This window comes from Sapajus apella, unplaced genomic scaffold (assembly GCF_009761245.1).
Source record: "Sapajus apella isolate SASKATOON/1434 unplaced genomic scaffold, GSC_monkey_1.0 scaffold1, whole genome shotgun sequence".
In the NCBI taxonomy this organism is placed as follows: Eukaryota; Metazoa; Chordata; class Mammalia; order Primates; family Cebidae; genus Sapajus; species Sapajus apella.
In genome coordinates, this window is record NW_022436941.1 from 17,720,065 (window position 1) to 17,742,992 (window position 22,928).

The 22,928-nt window shown below is 37.6% G+C and overlaps 1 protein-coding gene and 1 pseudogene across 2 annotated transcripts in view; both read right to left on the reverse strand.

Annotated features, from left to right (window-relative positions):
- SNX2 (sorting nexin 2) overlaps positions 1-20,770 on the reverse strand; it is a 55,873-nt gene extending 35,103 nt beyond the window's left edge. For both annotated transcript variants that reach the window (XM_032269187.1, XM_032269110.1), the window contains exons 1-4: positions 20,555-20,770; positions 7,409-7,526; positions 2,796-2,959; positions 112-178 (exon numbers count right to left, since the gene is read on the reverse strand). In XM_032269187.1, the coding sequence (XP_032125078.1) occupies positions 112-178; positions 2,796-2,959; positions 7,409-7,526; positions 20,555-20,662 (457 nt within the window). In that variant the 5' untranslated portion in view covers positions 20,663-20,770. The remainder of the gene's footprint in view (positions 1-111; positions 179-2,795; positions 2,960-7,408; positions 7,527-20,554) is intronic.
- LOC116554578 lies at positions 6,569-6,702 on the reverse strand (annotated as a pseudogene).
- Positions 20,771-22,928: the final 2,158 nt, after the last annotated feature.

Consider the following 22,928-nt stretch of genomic DNA (forward strand, 5'->3'; position numbering starts at 1 on the left):
CATGCATAAAAATAAAAATCATTTAATACTATACTGATGTATTAAGAAAAACAGTACAAAACCACCAAATTAATAAAAAGTGAATACAAAATACAATAAATATTGACTCACCGACTTTCTCTGGATCTGATACACCAATTTCTATGTCAAAAATATCTCCATTTGCTTCTTCTTCAATCTAGAAAGTATAATTTTTTTGGCATTAAATATTATAATTTATTGTCATGATATTAAACTAATTTTTATCATCTATTTTCTGTAAGAGTCACTGTCACAACAAATAATTTAGCCACTCAGCACTTCATTTCTGAAAGACAATGAAAACTTTCACATTTCTTGACTTTGTAAATAAAATACACACACACACACACACACACACACACACACACACACACACAGAAGACCATTTGGAGAAGTAACAATTTTTTTTTTAAAGACACAGTCTCACTCTTGCCCAGGTGCTGTGGCTCAACCTCAGCTCACTGTAATCTCCGCCTCCCGAGTTTAAGCAATTCTCATGCCTCAGCCTCCCAAGTAGCTGGGATTACAGGTGTCTGCCACCACACCTGGGTGATTTTTGTATTTTTAGTAGAGACGAGGTTTCACTATGTTGGCCAGGATGGTTTCGAACTCCTGACCTCAGGTGATCTGCCTGCCTTGGCCTCCCAAAGTGCTGGGATTATAGGCGTGAGCCACTGTGACTGGCCCAAAATCTTGTGTTTTTATAATTCCTCAGATGTAGAAAAAATGTTTTAGCCTTTTTGTACAAATATTGTGGAATTTTTTGTTCTATACACTGCATCTTCAGATTCAGATTTAAAAATTACGACCTTAATTAATTTTAATACTAGCATTTTTCTAAATTGTATCTCTACTCTTTAAAAACAAGGAGGTAGGTAGTCACTACTTTCACCAGCAGAACCTTACAAACCAGCATAAGTGATTATACTGAAAAGCAACTTTAGCATCAAGATTTCTCTAATTATCTAATAAACAAATGTTCTTCTGGAAGCCAAGGAAAGCACTATACACCTCATTGAAAAAGCAGTAAGTGGGAAAAATGATAACCCTATCAGACTTCATAGAAGCCCTTGCAAATGCCATTATAAATAAACAATCCAAACAGTAGCTCTGCAGGAAAGCTTCATTATTCTCAAGCAGAAAGCTAAGAGATTATTCAATTTTGTGAATTTTTGAAAGCAATTATTAATAGCCTAACACTCTCTAAATGAAAAGTGTTTCTGGCTGGGCGCGGTGGCTCAAGCCTGTAATCCCAGCACTTTGGGAGGCCGAGGCGGGTGGATCACGAGGTCAAGAGATCGAGACCATCCTGGTCAACATGGTGAAACCCCGTCTCTACTAAAAATACAAAAAATTAGCTGAGCATGGTGGTGTGTGCCTGTAATCCCAGCTACTCAGGAGGCTGAGACAGGAGAATTGCCTGAACCCAGGAGGTGGAGGTTGTGGTGAGCCGAGATTGCGCCATTGCACTCCAGCCTGGGTAACATGAGTGAAACTCCGTCTCTAAAAAAAAAAAAAAAAAAAAAAAAAAAGAAAGTGTTTCTAACCATACTTATTTTATTTCAAGGTTGTCTTCTTAGATATTTTTAAAGTAAAACTTTGAAAAATCATTATATAAAAAGTATATAAATTCTAAGTGTACAGTTCAATAAACCTTCACAAAGTGAACACATCTTTGTAACCAGAACCTAGATCAGAAATAAGCATCATCACTACAGCCCAGGAGGCCCTCTTATGCTTCCCCTCCAGTTACAACCCATTCTTTTTTTTTGAGACAGAGTCTCACTCTGTCTCTCAGACTGCAGTTCAGTGGCATGATCTCGGCTCACTGCAATCTCTGCTTCCTGGGTTCAAGCAATTCTCCTGCCTCAGTCTCCCGAGTAGCTGGTATTATAGGCATAAGCCACCATGCCCAGCTAATTTTTGTATTTTTAGTAGAGACGGGGTTTCACCATGTTGGTCAGGCTGGTCTCGAACACCTGACCTTGTGATCTGCCCGCCTTGGCCTCCCAAAGTGCTGAGATTACAGGCATGAGCCACCGTACCTACATTCTTTACCTGCCAACATAACCACGTCCCAGACATCCAACATCGTACCTTAGTTATACCTGCTTTTAAAGTTTATATATTATAATAATATAGTATTCTTCTATGTCTTACTTCTTTCCCTTAATATTATGTTTGTGAGATTATTCATTTTTTTGTGTGTGGTTGTTACTAAATTATGGTCATCTTAATGACATATTTCCATGAATAACTTTTAAATATATAACTGCCATTAAAATAATCTCCACATAATTTTTCTTTTCCAAATTCACCTTGTCAGAAATTACTGCCAAATTAAGAGAATGTACCTTTAACTGATATATATTTCCCCTTCTTTTTCAACAGCAACCTTTAAGTATTAACAGTATTTATTGAAAATTTTATCAAATAAATTTACTCAAAATACCACTTTTCTGTGATTAACCATTTTCAAAGCACTTTTATATACCATCTGACCAACAGATGAACCTGGGGAACCACAAACTATCATCATAAAGTCAGAAATGACAAACTCCTTCAACTTAAGAAGGTAGATGATATGCCCAGGTCACTGGGTAGAATGGGGGAGATAAAATTAGAAGCCAGATCCCATAACTTACTTAGTTCAATGTTCTTTTCCCAAAATGTCTGAAAGGCTTTGATTAGAAATGACTAACAGGAGAGTGATGTTGGGTGGGGGGGGGAAACGTATATATTTACATATTAATTTAGAATACACTTTCCTGTACCTCTTCCCTGGATCTATCAAAGATCACGGGAGCAGACATACTCTTTGATTCAATTCTAGGAGCAATGAGTGTAGTAGGAGTGACAGGTGTGACTGCAGGAGAAGGTTCCGAGGAGAGGATAGGTTCCCTTTCAGGGCTGTCCAAAGAAACTTCTTCTGTGGCTTCTAGACATAGATTAAACAAATTAGTTAAGAACACTGGCAACAAAACCCCCCATATTCTACATAGCAGTTAATGGATTATAAAAAAATATTTTTATATTACCCACAAATATCGAAAATGTCATTTAAAAATAATTGTCACAAAGGAATTTTATGCATCCTTCCTTTATCATAAAGTTAAAACCAACTGTAACTTTGTTAGTTTTAGAAAGAATCCTATTAAGTTAGCTTAATTATCTACACTAGTGGTAGGGATAAGGCTGAAAGAAAAGCAATGATGTAAATGATTCCACATTTGTGTTTGGATTTGTAACATATATGTGGTAACTTACCTTTCAAATATGTATTCACGCTAATATTATGATTATTTTATACATATAAACAAAAATTTTATGGCAGAAGTCTGCCCAGAAGTATTTCAACTTGGATTAAAAACTGGCTATGGAAAACCCACAAAGTTAGTAATCTAAAGCAATCAATTGCTAAAGCTTATTGGATATTAGTTGGACACACACATGTGACACAAAGCAAACAGGTATTTAGGTTTTAAATTAAAATACCCACTTACTTGAAAAATCTAGTACTAATAATTTTTAAAAATCAAACCAAATCAATAAACTGAACATCTACAGGCTGCGTAACACTGTGCTAAGTATAATGGAAAAACACAAATAAAGTAAAATATCATACCTATTCTCAGAGAGTTTATAATCTAGTTGGGGAAAACAAGACACAAACATGTGGGATGTTAAATAATAATAAAAGAGTTAAATAATAGCCAGGCAAACAATGAAAAGAATGTTACAAGAAATTCAATTACTATACGAACTACCAAACAAACACTACAATTTGAGTTGAGACGGGAGACAAAAATAAGGAACAGTTTATAAAATGGAGCTGAGAAGATTGAGATGGGTAGAGAAAAAATGAGGGAAGAATTCCACGAAAATGGAATAATGACATATGCAAAAAGCAGAGCCAGGAAAAGGGTAAATTACAATTGGTGGGCATAATGTAAACTACAATTTGCTGATTTGTAGAATTGATACTATGAAAGGAAGACAGGCCTTCAAGGAAAACGCAGGATCAGACCAGTGGTTTCTAACCTGAGGTTCTTAGATTCTTAGATGGTGTTAATGATAGTCAGTGACCCATTCTAATTTTAATACCTCAAGGTAAAGCAATAATAGCATGTTTACCTGAAATAAGGTTACACATGTTAATATTTTATTAAGCTATTCTTACTGATTATCTCATGTTGATGAGAGCCTTATTTGGTATAGATCTCTTTACTGTTTCCTATTAAAAGTGAAAATGATCAATAACTAAAAATCTTTCAAACTACGGTAACCAGAGGAGGGAAAATGGACTATAGATGCTGAAACAGGTTATAACAAAATAAAAGCTTATATGCAACTTCAGGCTGTGATGATTGCTGGTATTCATTACTCTTTTTGCAAAGAAATGAAACCAATGAGGAATATGATACAGTAAAAAAGTAGTGTATCAAAGCTAGGAGGTATGAGATCTTTACAACAATAAGTAAAACAAGAAGCACCAAACAAAACAAATACCCCAGAATTTGAAAGAGGCACTGTTATTTGGCAACAGACTCATAGACAAAATATCGTGAGAGATGGTACCTTTATTGAGAAATCAGTACAGATAAAGTCACTTAAACTTTTTAATCACATTTTACTTTACTGATACTGGGTTTTGTGTTACTTACACTAACAGGCTGCTTCGTTCAAAAACTGTAGGATTTAGATTCAACACACTAATATATAATCTGTCTTAAATCTTCTTCGTGACACTTTTAGCTTAAGTAAACCAACATATTACAAATTCACAAGGTTTAATTTAAAGCAAACTTAAAGGTTCAGGAAGATATCTCATAGGTGCTAACTATAAAATTAACTTTTTCTTCAAGACATACTTTGAGACAAGTATAAATCGATTATGTCAATGTCAATAGAGCAGTATCTATATTTTCTCCTCTGGTATAAGAGAAGCAAAGTACAGGTTTCTTATTACTGGACAATAGTTTTCACCATCTCAGTAACACATGCTGCTCTCTATTATAGTTTTCTAGACCCATACTCCTCCATAGAAGGAGGAATGCTACAACTGCTAAAGTGTATTATGAATAAGAACCAAGTGTAATATTCATTCATTCACTCACACAAAAATGATCAGATTAGGTCTTCAATCAGGAGACAGATGACTGTGTTTATTGTTCCTTAGTTCCCATCTCTCTCTCTTTTTTAAGCAAACACTAACATTCACCGTATTTGATTCACTGAATTTAGTATAGACTGCTAAGTAGAATAAAACACTATAACGATTTTTCTGGCTGGGCTCAATGGCTCACACCTGTAATCCCAATACTTTGGGAGGCCCAGGTGGGAGGATTGTTTGAGGCCAGGAGTTCAAGACCAGCCTGGGCAACATAGCAAGACCCCATCTCTACAAAACATGAATAAATTAGCCAAGTATGGTGGCACATGTCTATAGTCTTAGCTACTTGAGAAGCAGGGGTGGGAGAATTGTTTGTGCCCAGGAGTTCGAAGCTGCTATGAGCTATGATGGTGCCACTATGCCCCAGCTTGGGTGACAGAGACCCTGTATTTTTTTAAAAATTTTTTTCTAATCAAGTTCAGGGGCAAATATCACTGTATGGTCCTCATTTGGCTAACTCTTTGATCAGCTAGCTGTGCATACTGTTAAAAAAAAAAAAAAAACTTTGCATGTACACAAACACACACAAACACAGTCCTGTTTTGCTCTTGTCCCACAGGCTGGAGTGCAAGGTGCCATCTCGGCTAACTGTAACCTTCACTTCCTGGGTTCAAGCGATTCCTTTGTCTCAGACTCCCAAGTAGCTGGGATTACAGGCATGTGCCACCATGCCTGGCTAATGTTTTGTATTTTTAGCAGAGGTGGGGTTTCACTATGTTGGCCAGCTGGTCTCAAACTCCTGACCTCAGGTGATCCACCTACCTCAGCCTCCTAAAGTGCTGGGATTACAGGCATGAGCCACTAGTTCTCCTGTTACAGTAAGGTTTAAATGTATTCATCTACACAGAATTCTGAGATTATAGAGTGAAGGAATCTTTAATAAAATGGATAATTTAAAACCTCTATGTATGACCTTATACTATTAAAAGAATACACAGAATTTTAGATAAGAAGCTGCTTAATAGAGAAAGAGCTTGTGTCATCTTTTAGCTTAAAATACAAATACCATGAAACAACTTTGAAAGATTGCCTGAAAAAAAGTCAATGAAAGGACACAATAACAAATACTGAAATGCTAAAACTCTGGTTAACTGTGATTTTGATTCTATGTTGTTAGGTGGCTTAAAATTTCAAAAAGAGAACATGACTGATATTTGGTATCATACTTTTAATTTTGTAACATAATAAAATATGTGAATTAATCTGCAGTGACAACTTCTCATGGAATGAATCAAGCTGGCAATTAAATGGATTTTTGTGGAGGATTTTTATCTTCAAACATATTTGTACAAAAACACAGAACGGTTTGAATACTGAATCACTATAAAAGTTAAGTACATAATTATTAATTTTTTAATCTTTTTTTCTTTTTCATGTGAGATGAATAATGTGCCAATAGTATAGCAAGGTTTGAGGGAGGCATATCTCACAGATTAGTGTGAAGTCTCAATCTTACAAATTAAAAATGTTTAGCGTGAACATCTCAAGCTTAAGAGCCACAGAAGAATCCACCCATATTAAGTTTTAACTCAATGAAAGCCAGTTCTGGTAAATTAGGCTATAAAAAACACAGAAAATAAAATTTACCATTTTCACTTTTCATGTCACTAATTTTAAGGAAGATGTTGCTTTTTAATATTAAAACATTAATTTTAATTTTAAAGCACATAATTGTTTAAGAGAGTCCTTCTTTTTTTAAGTTAGGATGAATTAAACCACATCCTGCCCCTATATAAAAAACACATTCCTTAAGCATCAAATTATTCACCTAAAAGTGGGTCAAATGGAACAGACAGTAAATAGTTCAGCAATTTATTAAAACAGCTTTCAAACATAAAGATTACAGAATAATTTTTAAATTCACAGTTTAATTTTGCTTTGTGACAACTTCTAAGTAATAAAAAAGTACAATCACTGCTATGTCTCAGAGTATCACAACCATTAATCTTTTGAATCGAAGTACTGCCCCCAAACTATAATAAATAATTTATTTTCAAATGCTTAAATCCAGAAAGAACCACATTTTGCTTCTCTTGACAGTCCACATTTTTCATAGAGTGATGTGACTGGAAATTCCCCATCCTTCTAAGTTGTTACAAGAGCTGCCACTAACACTTTACACAGCATTTCAGTTTTGTTCTAGATAATATTTTCTATCTAATAGAAAATATACTGCAATTGGCCATTATTAAAAAATAAAGACATGACAATTACCTGCAAAAAGATCTTCTCTGTCATCATCTAGGACAACTTCTGTGGGTTTTGGGCCATTGGAGTTTGCACTAATATCTTCTGCAGGAAGACTAGCTGGTTCTGGAGATGATGGACTTGACTGTTAAAAAAGAACAATAGGTAATGATTGGCATGTTTATCTGTTGTATTTCTGTCACCATGTACTACAGAAATAGAACATTCTCTTGATAAGAAGGGAGGTTAAGAACAAGAACAGCTATTTATATTTCCTCCTCTGAGAGTAAGAATGAACTAATAACAAGCTTTTAATTCATCATCTTTCTTTCTTTTATTTTTTGAGATGGAGTTTCACTCTTGTTGCCCAGGCTGCAGTGCAATGACGCGATCACAGCTCACCACAACCTCCACCTCCTGGGTTCAAGCAACTCTCCTGCCTCAACCTCCTGAGTAGCTAGGATTACAGACATGTACCAACATGCCCAGCTAATTTCGTATTTTTAGTAGAGGGAAGGTTTCTCCATGTTGGTCAGGCTGGTCTTGAACTCCCGACCCCAGGTGATCTAATTCATCATCTTTCTTAACAAAAAGTCACTTGTGATTTAAAAAAGAAAATCTTTTTTTTTCCTTTTCATTTTTTGAGACAGGGTCTCACTCTGTGGCCCAGGCTAGAGGGTAGTAGTGTTATCTCGGTTCACTGCAGCCTTAATCTTCCAGGCTCAAATGATCTTGGTTCACTGCAGCCTTGACCTTCCAGGCTCAAAGGATCCTCCCACTTCAGCATCCTGAGTATCTGGGACTAAAAGCAGACGTCACCATACCCGGTTAATTTTTTTTTTTTTTTTTTTTTTTTTTAAGAGATGGGGTTTCACCATGTTGCCCAGGCTCGAACTCCTGAGCTCAAGTGATCCTCCCACCTCAGCCTTCCAAAGTGCTGGTGTGTGCCAGCACCCCTGGCCAGAACCTTTTCTAGTCATCCTTTTAGAGGTACTAACTAGTTTGTCATGCTGAGTTATAATTGACAAAAACCAAATCTAATATTTTACACAGTCATATACAATAGAACCAAAACCATGTTACGGTCCTTGATTTTCAAAAATTCCAATTTTTTTGTTATTGCCAAGGTTTTTTTTTCCCCTGGTGGTGGGGTGGATATACCCAAACATCAAAATTCCACATCACTCAACAGATCTTGAAAACATGTTGCATGTCCTAGAAGTTCAAAGCACTGCTTTACTATAAGAGGAAAATAATACTAGCTCAGTCAAGTCCAATTACTCTAAAATTTCTATCACTTCAAACTAAAAATACGCCCTCTCAAGACATTTATATTTCATCTACACTAATGACTATGACTATTCTTGTACTTTTTTTTTGAGATGGAGTCTCACTCTATTGCCCAGGCTGGAGTGCAATGGTGCAATCTTGGCTCACTGCAACCTCCGCCTCCTGGGTTCAAGTGATTCTCCTGCCTCAGCATCCCAAATAGCTGGGATTACAGGTATGCACCACCATGCCTAGCTAATTTTTTTTATTTTCAGCAGAGACAGGATTTCACCATGTTGGTCAGGCTGGTCCTGAACTCCTAACCTCAGGTGATCCATGCACCTCGGGCTCCCAAAGTGCTAGGATAACAGGCGTGAGCCACTCTTATACTTCTTTAACCTTAAAGTATAATGATTAACAAAATGGAACCTAGATTGTGTAGCTTTTCTCTTTATTATGGTTTTCTTACAATACTTAAAATCAGGACTTTAAAAAAACTTTTTATTGAAATATAACCAAAAAAACTGTATAAATCAAAAGCATACAGCTAGATAGTTTAAAAAACTCAACATACCTCTGCAAATGCACTTGGATCAAGAAAGACCATTACCATCAAACCTAGAAGCTCCACTTATGCTCCCTCCCTTTCTTTACCATGCACGCTTCTTATTCCTAATTTTGCTCTTCATAAAACAGAGCCACACAGTATATATTTTTTGTGTTTGGTTTTTGGCCCTAATGTTACTATGTAAGTAAGATTCTTTCATATTGTTCTGTGTAGTATCAGACCACTCATTATCATAAATGTATAATATTCCATTGTGTGAATACCATACTTGTGCCATTGTAGCGTTGATAAGCATTGGGTGGTTAACAGGTTTTTTTACCGTTAATACTACCAATAGTGCTGCTATGAACTTTCCAGTTCATCATTTAGTGAACATGTGAACAAATATGTTTGTATAAACCTAAGAGTGGAATAGCTGTATCACAGGGTATATGAATGTTCAGCTTTAGAAGATGAATGTTCAGCTTTAGAAGATATTAGTAAATGGTCTTCTAAAGTGGTTGTATAATTTTACAGTCCCACCAGCAGCATAGAAACTTTGTTGCTCCAATTCTTTGCCAACGTTTTGATATATTCCATTTTTTTCCACTTTGCTATTCTAGCATGTAGAGCATGTATGACTGTGTTCTGAATTTGTATTTCCCTGATGAGTAATGATGGTGAGCAATTTTTCATATGTTTAAAGGCAATTTGGATATCCTTTTGTGAAGAGTCTCTTCAAATATTTTGTTAATTTTTCTACTGTTCTTATTAATTTGTAAAAGTTTTTTATATATTCTGGATAAAATTTTTTTTGTCAGATATGTATTAATAATTTAGTCTCCCAACCTTTGGCTTACCTTTTTACTTTCTTAATGGTAGATTTTGCAATAGAATTTTTTCATTAAAGGCAAATTATACCAATTTTTTCTTTTATAGTTACTAAGCATTTTATTTTTTTTGAAACTTAAGTTTCACTCTTGTTGTCCAGGCTGGAGTGCAATGGCACAATCTCCGCTTACTGCAACCTCCGCCTTCTGGGTTCAAGCAGTCCTCCTGCCTCAGCTTTCCAAGTAGCTGGGACCACAGGTGCCCGCCACCACTCCCAGCTAATTTTTTTCATCATGTTGGTCAGGCTGGTCTAGAGCTCCTGAACTCAGATAATCCACCTGCTTCAGCCTCCCAAAGTGCTGGGAATACAGGTGTGGGCCACCGTGCCCAGCAGTTACTAAGCATTTTGTAGGATCAATAGTCTTTTGATGCCACTTTAATTAATAAGATTTTCTCATCAGCTTTTTAAGTAAACTATCCTCAGTGGCACAAAGATATCTCTTTAGAACATTCAAAAGCAGTTTCAAACCCTTATAGGAAAATTTAAAGAGACTTTCTTTTCTCTCAGGAGCTAACTCTTAAAGTCCCAAATTCTCACAAAAGCGGGCCTCCCTTTAACTTAGCAACTTTCACTTGGGAATTTAAAGAACAAGAAAGTTTATATATTATTTCCTCTGAAAGTGCTCCTAACAACCTTAACTGTAACTCTAGACAAGTCTGGGTGATTGGCCTATATGTTTCCATAGAATACCTATTTCTGTCATAATTACTCTTACCATATTATATCTGTTTATAGACTGCAAGCTGTATAAGGAAAGGAAGAGTATTTCATCTTGTTCACTTCTTTTTACTCACTATCTGGCAGCAAAACACTCAATGACTATCATTTAATTGAGTTTTAAGAAAATGATGGAAATGTCAAAGAATTAACCACAGGTTTGTCAATCAGATGGTCTATATTGCTATAAAAATTAAAATGGCCTATAGTGCATCCACATAAAAATATGGCAGAGTGGCTCCAACATCTATTAATGATCAAAATTCTCAGTAAACTAGTAACAGATACGCTGATAAAGATTTCTCCAGAAAGCCTACAGCTAACATCATACTTAAGGGTGAGAAATTTGAAGCTTTTCCAGTAGATCAGGAACAAGACAAGGATGTCCCCTTTTATCACTTCTTTTCAACATCATACTGAAAGTTCTAGCTGCATGAAGAAGACAAGAAAAGGAAGTATAAGGCAGACAGACTGGGAAGAAGAAACAATAACTGCCTTTCTCTGTAGGTGACACAATTCAGAAATCCAGATATTTTCCCAAAGTCCTACTTCTCTCTAATCACACACATCTTCCATATCTCGCCAATTCCCATATCTTCCATCCTATCTCTCATTTCTGTGTATCTCCACTGCCACAACCCAAAACCATTTTTTTTCTGCCCAAAGTGAACAGTCTTCCTATCTTCTTCCCCAGCTTCCAGTATATTCTTCCTATTGTTACAAGGAAATCTAAAAATCTATGTGTTGCTCATAGTTCTTCAATGACTTCCCATTGACTATGGTCCAAAACCTAAACCCCTTTGCATGCATACAAGGCTCATAGTAGCAAACTCTGTCTTTCCCATAAAGCCTCATCTGCTGCCACACACCATTTTCCTATGATTTGCATTTTATGCTCACTGATGTAATAAAAAATTGTTTGGAGTTCTCCCAACTTATCACACTGTATTTTATTTTGCTTTTGTAGAAAACAGAAACACAAAGAGATCAAGTTACTGCCAAGATGGAGTGTGGTAGTTAGCCCCCAAGAGGGTCTGCCCACAATGATCCCTACCTTCAAGTATCCATATCTTTGTATAGTACTCTCCCACAGCGTACCAACAGATTTGTGTGACCAACAGCACACAACAGAAATTACAGTATATCACTTCTGATATTAGGTTATAAATGACTGTGTGTGTCCTAACACTTTGGGAGGCCAAGGCAGGTGGATCACAAGATTGAGGACCATCCTGGCCAACATGGTAAAATCCTGTCTCTACTAAAAATACAAAAATTAGCCAAGCAGGGTGGTTTGTGCCTGTACTCAGGAGGTTGAGGCAGGAGATTCACTTAAACCTGGGAGGTGGAGGCTTCAGCGAGCCGAGATACTGCCAATGCACTCCAGTCTGGCAACAGAGCAAGACTGTCTCAAAAAAAAAAAAAAAAAAAAAAAAAAAAAAATTCTCTTACCGGCCGGGTGCGGTGGCTCACACCTATAATCCCAGCACTTTGGGAGGCTGAGGCGGGTGGATCACAAGGTCAGGAGTTCGAGACCAGCCTGGCCAAGATGTTGAAACCCCATCTCTACTAAAAATACAAAAATTAGCTGGGCGCGGTGGCACGCGCCCGTAATTCCAGCTACTCAGGAGTTGAGGCAGGAGAATCGCTTGAACCTAGGAGGCGGAGGTTGCAGTGAGCTGAGATCGTGCCTTTGCACTCTAGACTGGGTGACAGAGTGAGACTCTGTCTCCAAAAAAAAAAAAAAAATTCTCTTACCATCATCAAATTAAACCAGAAATCAGTAATAGCTATTTGGAAAACCCTCAAATTTTGGAAATTAAATTATATACTTCTAAATACTCATAGTCAAATAACAGTCACAAGGGAAACTAGAAATTATTTTAAAATGAAAGAAAACAAAAATACAATATCAAAATTTGTGGAACGCAGCCAAAGCAGTGCTTAGAGGGAAATACAAACCTAAACAGCAATGGTAGGGAAAAAAGTCTCCAATCAATGATCCAAGCTTCTACTTTAAGAAACTAGAAAAGCAGACTTGGTACAGTGGCTCACACTTGTAATTCCAGCATTCTAGGAGGCCAAGATAAGAGGCCCACTTGAGGCCAGGAGTTCAAGAGCAGCCTGGGCAATATAGTGAGACCCTGTCTCTAAAAAAAAAAAATAAAAAATTTTAAAATTAACAAAAGAAACTGTAAGAGCAAATTAAACACAAAGCAAGCAGAAGAAAGAAAATAAAGAGCAGAAATCAATGAAATTCGTAACAGAAAGAATGGGGGAAAATAATGAAAGCAAAAGCTAATTGTTTGAAAAGATCCTAAGAGGATATCAAATCTCTACCAAATTAAAATAAATACATAAATAAACAATCAGAAGAGGTAAATTACCAATATCAGGAATAAAAAGAAAAGCATACCATCCACAGACTCCACAAACATGATAATAGGATAAGTACTATGAAAAACAGTATGCTCATAAATTTCATAACTGAGACTATAAATTCCTTAAAAGATACATACTTCAAAAGTTCACCATGAAGTATTCCTGTATTTTAAAAATTGAACTTGTCATTAAAAGCCTTCCAACAAATAAAACTACAGTTCAGATGATTTCATTAGTAAATTCTATCAACATTTAGGGAAGACATAAACCTCTTCAAGAATGTGGAATAAGAGTAAACACTCACCAAATCACTTAATGAGGCTAGCATTTCTGAAACAAAAACCAAAGACATATGAAAAAGAAAACATGAATATCTGTCATGGACACAAGAGCCTAAACAAAATCTAGCAAATTACATCCAGGAATATATAAAAAGGATAAATACATGATTGTGTGGAGTTTATCCTAGGAATGCAATGCTGCTTCAGCCTTTTTGAATCAGTTTGAAAATCATTCTGAGGATGGGGGTTAAAAAAATAGAAAAGAAAATCAATATAATCTACCTTTATCAATAAACTAATGAAGAAAACTACATGATTATCATAACAAATGCAGAAAAAGCATCTGTCAAAATTAACATCCATTCATGGATAAAAACTCTCAGAAAACTAGAAACAGAAGAGATCTCTTCATTTGATTATACTCATTAAAAAAAAAAAAAAAAAAAAAACCTACAGATAATATCTTATTCTGAGATCATGAAAAAGGAAAGAATATTCACTATCACCACTTCTGGTCCTAGCTAACCATGAGGACAAGAGAAAAAAAGCACTATCACCACTTTTATTTAATATTATACTAGTGGTCCCAGCTAACTATTAGGACAAGAGAAAAAAAGGTATAAAGACTGAAAGAAGAAAATAAAACTCCAATCACAAACAATATGATTATCCACATAGAAAATCATTGGACTCTACAAAAACCCACTAAACCTAGTAAGTGTTTAGACAGTTGTTATCATAGAGTGTCAATGTGCAACCAAAGGAAAAATATAAAAAGTAATAAAAGAAATGAAAGTACTAAAAACTATGAAATACTTAGATACGAACTAACAAAATATGAGCTAGATCTGTATGCTGAAAGCTACAAACATTAGTGAAAAAAAATCAAATAAGATCTAAATAAATAAATGGAGAGAGAGATTATTCATATAGCTTGAAGGCTCAACACTGTTAATGGGTTAATTCTCCTGAATCTAATTTATGAATTGAACACAATCTCAATTAAAATCTCAGCAGGATATTTCAAAGAAATAATTCTAAAATTATAAGAAAAAGCAAAAAAGAACTAGAATAGCAAAGGCAATTTTTTAAAATAACAAAGAGGAGTCATTCAACTTAATTTCAAGATTCAAATTAAGTAATCAAGACAATGTAGACTGGGAAGGGATTCTCAATAGATCAATGAAACAATACAGAAATAGGTCGACCCAGCCTGGCACAGTGACTCACGCCTGTAATCCCAGCACTTTGGGAGGCCAAGTAGGGAGATCAAGAGGTCAAGAGATCAAGACCATCCTAGCCAACATTGTGAAACCTAAAATATAAAAAATACAAAAATTAGCTGGGCGTGGTGGCATTCGCCTGTAGTCCCAACTACTCAAGAGGCTGAGGCAGGAGAATCACTTGAACCCAGGAGGCAGAGGTTGCAGTTAGCCAAGATTGTGCCACTGCACTCCAGCCTGGTGACTGAGTGAGACGTCTCAAAAAAAAGAAAAAAGAAAAAAAGAAATAGGTTAATCCACACATATGCGGTCAGTTCATTTCTGAAAAAGACAACCCAATAAAGAAAGGCTAGACTGTCAACAAATAGTGCCAGAATAATTAAGTATCTGTATTTTAAAAAAAGAACGTCAGCCGGGAGTGGTGGCTCACGCCTGTAATTCAAGCACTTTGGAGGCCAAGGAGGGAGGATTACCTGAGGTCGGGAGTTCAAGACCAGCCTGACCAACACAGTGAAACCCCGTGTTTAAAAAAAAAAAAAGAATGTCAATAACCCATACCTTATACAAAAATTAACTCAACATGAATCCTAAATGTAAAACCTAAAATTATAACCCCTTTTGACAGTGGGTTAAAGTTAGCAAAGGACTTCATATATGTGACATCTAAAATACTATCAATAAAAAAGAAAAGATAGCTTTCCTTTATAACAAAATGTTAAACATCTGCTCTAAGATACTGCTAATTGAACAAAAACACAAGTCACCAGCAAGGAGCAGTGGTTCATGCCCTTAATCCCACCAGCACTTTGGGAGGCCAAGGCAGGTGGATCACAAGGTCAAGAGATGGAGGCCATCCTAGCCAACATGGTGAAACCCCATCTCTGCTAAAAGTACAAAAAAAAAAAAATTATCTAGGGATGGTAGCATGTGCCTGTAAGTCCACTCAGGAGGCTGAGGCAGGAGAATCGCTTGAATCCAGGAGGTGGAGGTTGCGTGAGCTGAGATCATGCCACTGCACTCCAGCCTGGCCACAGAATGTGACTCTGCCTCAAAAAAAAAAAAAAAAAGTACCTCCAACTCATTCCATTTTGGGAAACCAGTCTGGCAACTCTTCAAATTATTAAACATGGAGTAACCACATAACCCAGCAATTCCACTTGTACACAAATATGTAGAACAGCATTATTCATAAGAGCCAAAAGGTGAAAAACACCCACATGTCCATCAACAAATGGTTAAACAAACTGTGGTACAGCCATACCATAGAATATTATTTAGTCATATAAAATAATTAAGTATTGATACATGCTACAGACCGTGAAACCATTGTGCTAAAGGAAAAAAGCCCATCACAAAAGACCACATATTATACAGTTCATTCCTATTAAGTCCAAAATAGGAACTCTATAAAGACAGAAAGTAGATCAGTGATTGCTTAGAGTTGAGGGCAGAGAGGATGAGGGAATTAGGGTGTGTGATGATAGCTAAAGGGTACAGGGTATCTTTTTGAGGTGATGTTGGACATATCTGTGACTATAGTAGAAACCATTAAATTGTACGTATCAAATGGGTAAATTGCATGGTATATAAACTATATCTCAACACAGCTGTTTTTAAAAAAGAACCAGGTAGTTAATATAAATTCCTGATCTTAAAAAAAAAAATGTACTATCTACTACTCCAAGCAAAACGGTATTTAAAGGTCAAGCACTGTTAAGCTTAGGGTTGTACCATTTAATGAATAAAACAGTATTCATAAACAACTTAAAGGCTTGCCTCTCAGGTACCATAAAAGAACAAGCTTCTAACAGATTTTTTTCCCTTCTCATTCTCTTCTGTTTCCATCCCTTTTCTGTTTTATAGAAATATACAGTAGGGGTTTGAAATGTTTTATTTACTGATAGAGTTTTATGTGAGCTCCAATTAATTTTCAAAGGGGAGGAATTTAATATTGGGTTAAAAAATATACACATAAGAAAAAAATTCTCAATATCACTAATCATCAGTGAAATACAAATCAAAACCACAATAAGGTTATCATCTCATCCCAATCAGAATAGCTGTTAAAAAGTCAAAAAATAGGGCATGGTAGCACATGCCTGTAGTCCCAGCTACTCAGAAGGCTGAAGCAGGAGAATCACTTGAACGTGGGAGGTCGAGATTACAGTGAGCCGAGATCAAACCACTGCACTCCAGCCTGGGTGACACAGTGAGACTGTTTCAAAAAAATAAATAAATAAAAACAAATAAAAATAAAAAGTCAAAAAAATAACAAATGCTAGCAAGGATATGTATCTCTTATACATTGCTGATGGGAATGTAATTAGTATAGCCATTATGGAAAACAGTATGGTGTTTACTCAGAAAACTAAAATACAACTACCATATGATCCAGCAATCCCACTACTGGGTAAATATCCAAAGTAAAAGAAATAAGTATGTTGGAGGTATCTGTGCTCCCATGTTTACTGCAACACTATTCACAATAGCCAAGATTTGGAAGCAATCTAAGTATCCATCAACAGATGAATGGATTAAGAACATGTGGTATACATACATGATGGAATCCTAGTCAACTACAAAAAGGAATGAAATCCTGTCATTTGCAACAACATGGATGAGCTTGGAGAACATTATGTTAAGTGAAATAAGCCAGGCGCAGAAAGACAAAAACCTTATGTTCTCATGCAGAAGTTAAAAAAGTTGATCTTAAGTAAGTATAAAGTAGACTAGTCATTACTAGAGTCTGGGAAGGGGGCAGTAGTCAAAAATGGGGTAACATACAAAATTACAGCTAAATAGGAAGAATAAATTGTCATGTTCTAGAACACCATACATTGATTAAAATTAACAACAATTTACTGTATATTTGCAAAGGGCTAGATGAGCAGATTTTGAATGTTCCTAACACAAACAACTAATAAATGTTTGAAGTAATGGATAAGCTAATTACCCTGATTTGATCATTACACATTGTACACATGTATTGAAACATCACACTGTATTCCATAAATATGTACATTATGTGTCAATTAAAAATAGTAAGAGTAAAAAATACACTACATGTACAGATATACTAATGCATAGGCATTATAAGTTTAACAAGTATGCCATTGAAGCTTTTCACTTAAATTTTAATTGATTTTCACTTAATATGATTTTCACTTAAATTTCAGTTGATCCCCCCGCAAATTAAATGCTCTCAAATGAAAAAGTTCCTACATGAATAATATAATAAACTCTGACTTACTTAGAAGACATTCATTTATATGTCTTACTTTCAATTTTATGTTTTAGGTAGTATATATTTTCTTAGGTAATAACTATTCAAGTCTGAAAATTTACATCAGAATCACTTAGGGCCTTGCAACTCAATGTTGTCTGTGGACCAGAAGCACTAATATCAGGAAAGCTTGTTAAAAATGCAGAATATTGGGCTCTACCCAGTCCTACAGAATCAGAATTTGCGCTTCAACAAGATCCCTATTTATAAAGATTGCAAAACACAGATCTAGAACACTTATTAAACATGCAGTTTCCAAAGAGGCACAGACATCTGCATTTTAAGGATGAATACTGTGGATTCTCCAGCACACTACAGTTTGAAAAGCACTGTTTAAAAGAAAAGTGAAGTACTGAAAGAACATTCCTTTAAAACGGTTTTGGTATATTAAGAAATACTGCTATATATCCTTCCCAAGTTTGAAAAGAAAAAAGAAAAATCTGACTTTACAAATCTCATAGCCACACCGCCTTCTGAAAATTAGTAACCTAAATGAGTACATTGAATAAGGGGCTGAGATGAACAATCAAAAACAAACGTGTTTACAACTTTCACAGGGCATTACATTAATTACTGAAAAAAAGTTAAACGTTGCTTTTTTTTCTTTGAGCAAAAATCAAGAAAACATTCTGTTTTTTTAAAAAGTTCAGTGGGGTACAGTGGCTCACTTCTGTAATCCCAGCACTTTGGAAGACTGAGGTGGGAGGATCACGAGGTCAGGAGATCGAGGCCATCCTGGCCAACATGGTGAAACCCCGTCTCTACTAAAATACAAAAAATTGGCCGGGCGTGGTGGCACGCGCCTGTAGTCCCAGCTACTTGGGAGGCTGAGGCAGGAAAATCGCTTGAACCCGGGAGGCGGAGGTTGCAGTGAGCCGAGATCGCGCCACTGCACTCCAGCCTGGCGACAGCGCAAAACTCCATCTAAAAAAAAACAAAAGAGTTCCAACCACATGGGAAATATAGATTATACTTATTTTTACTAAAGTCTAAACAACCCCCAGCTGAATGCTTAACATTCTAGTTCGCACTACAGTCAATCAAGTTTGTTCTGATTCTCGCTGGTAGAAAAACTATATCCTCCAAAAGGAATACAGGTCTTAGGATCCTGGACACTTTCAACACATGTACACGTAAAAAATAGCTGTTCAGTAAGTATAAAGGGCTAAAAGGATACTAATCCCCGAAAATATATTATACACAATAATTTTACTAATTTTAGGAGGTGCTGGTTTTAACTCAAGCAAACTTTTACTATTAGGTTGGTGGGTGCAAAAGTCATTGCGGCTTTTGGCTATTAAAATTATTTTTGCATCAACCTAATAAATGCAAAAGTTCAAGATTTTGTGAGAGACACAAAGAAGATCAGGACACTAACACTAGCCGCAGGAACCTATAACCTGAGGGGAAGTGGGGTTTGTCTGGGACATAGCACATGCAATTAGCAGAATGTGATCAGTGCTGAAAACGGTTTCTGGGTTTCCAGTTTCAGGTAACTGAATTTCAGATAATGGATATTTTACAGTAATTTCCAATTGATTTGGTGTAGAGTTGAAAAAGCCAAGAGAACTTATTAAAAAGTACTTTATAAGGAGGTACAGCCTACGGTAAACAATTCTCTGGGAAATTTCTTACATTTTAATTCACATACACACACTTAAAATTGGGCTGTTAGGTGTGTGTGGGTGCTCTCATCAAATGCAAAGCAATTCAAATGTGAACTGGATACAGGAGGGCCCAACAGAGTTAAGTTCACAGAGGGTGTTTCCTCTGACAAAAACAGGAACACACAGCTTCAGAGATCGCTGATCATGCGAGAAAAGAGGAAAAAGGAGTGGAGATCTGTTTCTATTTCTCCCTTGGTAACTTGGGGAAAAAAAAAAAAAACCCAAAACACAACAGCAGTTTCCTGGACTAATCCCGCCTTCAGCTTTACATTTCATAAGTACTATGACCTTTTAAAAGTCTAGGAACTAAAGACAAACAAAAACAGGCAAATGCATTTACCTATTTAGCAGTCCAAATCAGAAGCAGTTCCCTCAAGGGTAACCAGTAGTCCGTGAAGGACTATTCCTGGGAGAGTGCACCCACTCGCTCCCCACAGACCCTCAGCCGCTCAGCGCTCTCTTCACTGAGCTCCCCGGGCAGCGGCACACCCTCCCTTGGAAAACGAAAAGCGAGCATCTCTCCAAAAGGGCTACCGAAGCCCCCAGGGAGCTCCTTGGAGGTTTACTGGGATGCAGAGCAAGCCCTTTTCTGTCTTGGAGGAGGAGGAGGTGCAAGTGACACCGAGAAAGGCCAGCTGAGCTGGGAAAGGGTGCTGCAATGTCCCGGCCCCTCAGAGGATTAGGTCGGCACCCTAGGGCCGCAGGCTGCTCTCCTGAGGAGGCCTTGCCGCTCAACCCAAGCCACAGCCCTCTGACAGGCACCGGAGGTGGGGACCGCGTCACAGGTGTCACCCCAAGACGGTCCTTGCAAACCCAGGGGAGGGGGAGGGCAAGTCGGGGCAGAGGAAAGGCACCTAAAGGTGAGACGAGCGGCAGCGGCGCAGCGCAGCACCCACAGCGACGCGGTCTCACCTCTAGCGTGGAGACAGTGCTGGTGAACAGGTCATCTCCGTCTTCCAGCTCCTCAAAGTCGGTGGACTTTCCGTCCCCCAGCGGAGGAGGCTCCCTCTCGGCCGCCATCTTCGCTCGCCGGGACTACTGCTCGAGCTGGGCCTCGCGGACCCGTCACGTGAGCACGCACGGCTGGGCCCGCGCCGACCCACCAGCTGCTCCGCCCCCGGCCGGCCTCTCACAGCCCCGCCCAGCCGCGCTTGGCCCCGCCCCCGGCCTCTGGGCGGCGCCCACCGGGAGCCGCTCTCGCCCCGCCCCTTTGTCCCGCCTCCTCTCAGCGGGTCCGGGACGTGGCCTCCTTTTCGCCGCTGACTTGATGATGTGACTTATGTGGCAGAATCTTGGACTTTATTACCACATCACCTTCTTGGCGGGACTAGGCTAAATGCTTTCTGTTGGCACTACCAGTTTTTAAATCTTCTGTAGGAAGTGGAAGAGCCTGGGGACCAGTCTTTGGGCTTGGATTGCATGCAGACTGAGGGCGAGATTGAGTATGGGTGGGCAAGAGACACATACTGTCTCTTAGATCTCTCTAGAACTGTCCAATGGAACTTTCTGGCATGATGGAAATGTTCCCTATCTGTCCTGTCCGATACAGTAAGCTACTGGCCACCTGTGACCCCTGAACGCTTGAAATGTGGCTGGTGTGTGGAACTCAGTTGTAAAATTTTATTTAATTTTAATTAATTTAAATCTAATTAGCCACGTGTAGCCAGTGGTCACCTATTTAGTTACTACAGCTCTAGGTAACAAAAGGGCCCTGAATAATTTCTCCTCTGCGATTCACTCCAGTTTTATCTTGGGCCATATAATATTTTTCTCAATAAAATCAGTCAAAAAACTGATAGGAAAATCAATGGATGATTGGTAAGAGCACGTAGTCACATTCCCTGGCCTGCACTCCACCACCATATGGAATGTCCGGAGTCTGTCATGGGTCAGAAATTTTAACCTCTTATGAAAGCTCCCAGCCTGACTTGAGGTGATTTTTATCCACATCATTAATTTTTACATGTGCCTCTATTTATTGCTTACTGCTTTCTGACTTATGCTATGGTTATATATATTCCCAGCTTATCTTTTTTAGTGGACATCTGAAATAGGTGAAATATAGGTCCTGATGCTTGTTACAGAGACCCACGTTCAAAGTGGCTTGAAAAATGAACAAGTTTATTTGTCCCTCATGTAATACTAGGGCTGGTGTGAAGGTTCTATGAGATCATTCAGGGATATGGGCCCCTTCTGTTGTTCTGCTCTCCCTAGGATGTAGTCTCTTACTCATGGTTCAAGTCAGCTCACCACCACAGTTACACCACATTCCAGCCAGCAGAAAGAGTGAAAGGAAAACAGTATTACCTTCCTTTTAAGGGCACAGTTCAGAAGTTGCACACACTGCTTCCTTCCACATTCCTTTGACCAGCTCATTAGCTACATGGCTATCTCTAGCTACAGGAGACATTAGGAAATACAGTTGTTATTTCTCCCCGTGAAAATTAGGGATTCACTTACCCTAGAAGAAACTAGAAGAAACCTTACCACTTACCCTAGAAGAAACTTGACCAACATGGAGAACTAGTGATCATTCATGGTTTTCATGGTAGCATACCTGAGTTTTCTTCTCAGCTGTGCATTTTCTGCACCTCAGAAAGGGAGTACATCACCTAGGCTTAAACCAAACACAGAATTGACTCCCTTAATCTCAGTGATTTGTAGGGGATCAGAATCAGGTGCATTTTCCCTAAACTCTCCACATCTTTGATTGTCTTTATTTTCCTAGTCAGTCTAAATTCTATGTTCCAGAACTGCAAGAATTCTCTTACTATTTTTGTCAGCTCATCTTCCTTGGTTCCTTGCTTTTCTGTTTCATGTTCTCTGAAATCCCAAATTCAGCCATCAATTTCTCTAATCTTATATCCAGATTGCTAAAGTATTTGAATAATAAACCCCAGCCTCAGATTGAAGATTGTGTAAGTCCATCATTTCCAATCCCAACTACACTGCAATACCATTAGTTGTTTCCTTTCCAATTCCTTCAACTATTCTTCCCAGCATAGGTGCTAAAAAGTCATTTTTTCCTCAAGTATCCCACCATCGTTTTCTCTTCATTTTCATCAAATGATTTAGCCTCTTCAATGACAAAATAAAATCCACTGAGTGAATCTTTTCACCTTCAAGTATGGTTGAAATTCTCTTTGTGCTCCCATCAGTTGCTGCGTACATTTTAACACCAACCATATTGTGCAGTGGTCACGGGAACACTGTTCTATCCCCCCAATGGACTGAAGGATCATTGATGTCAAAAACCATTTATTATTTGATGATGGATCCTGAGTAG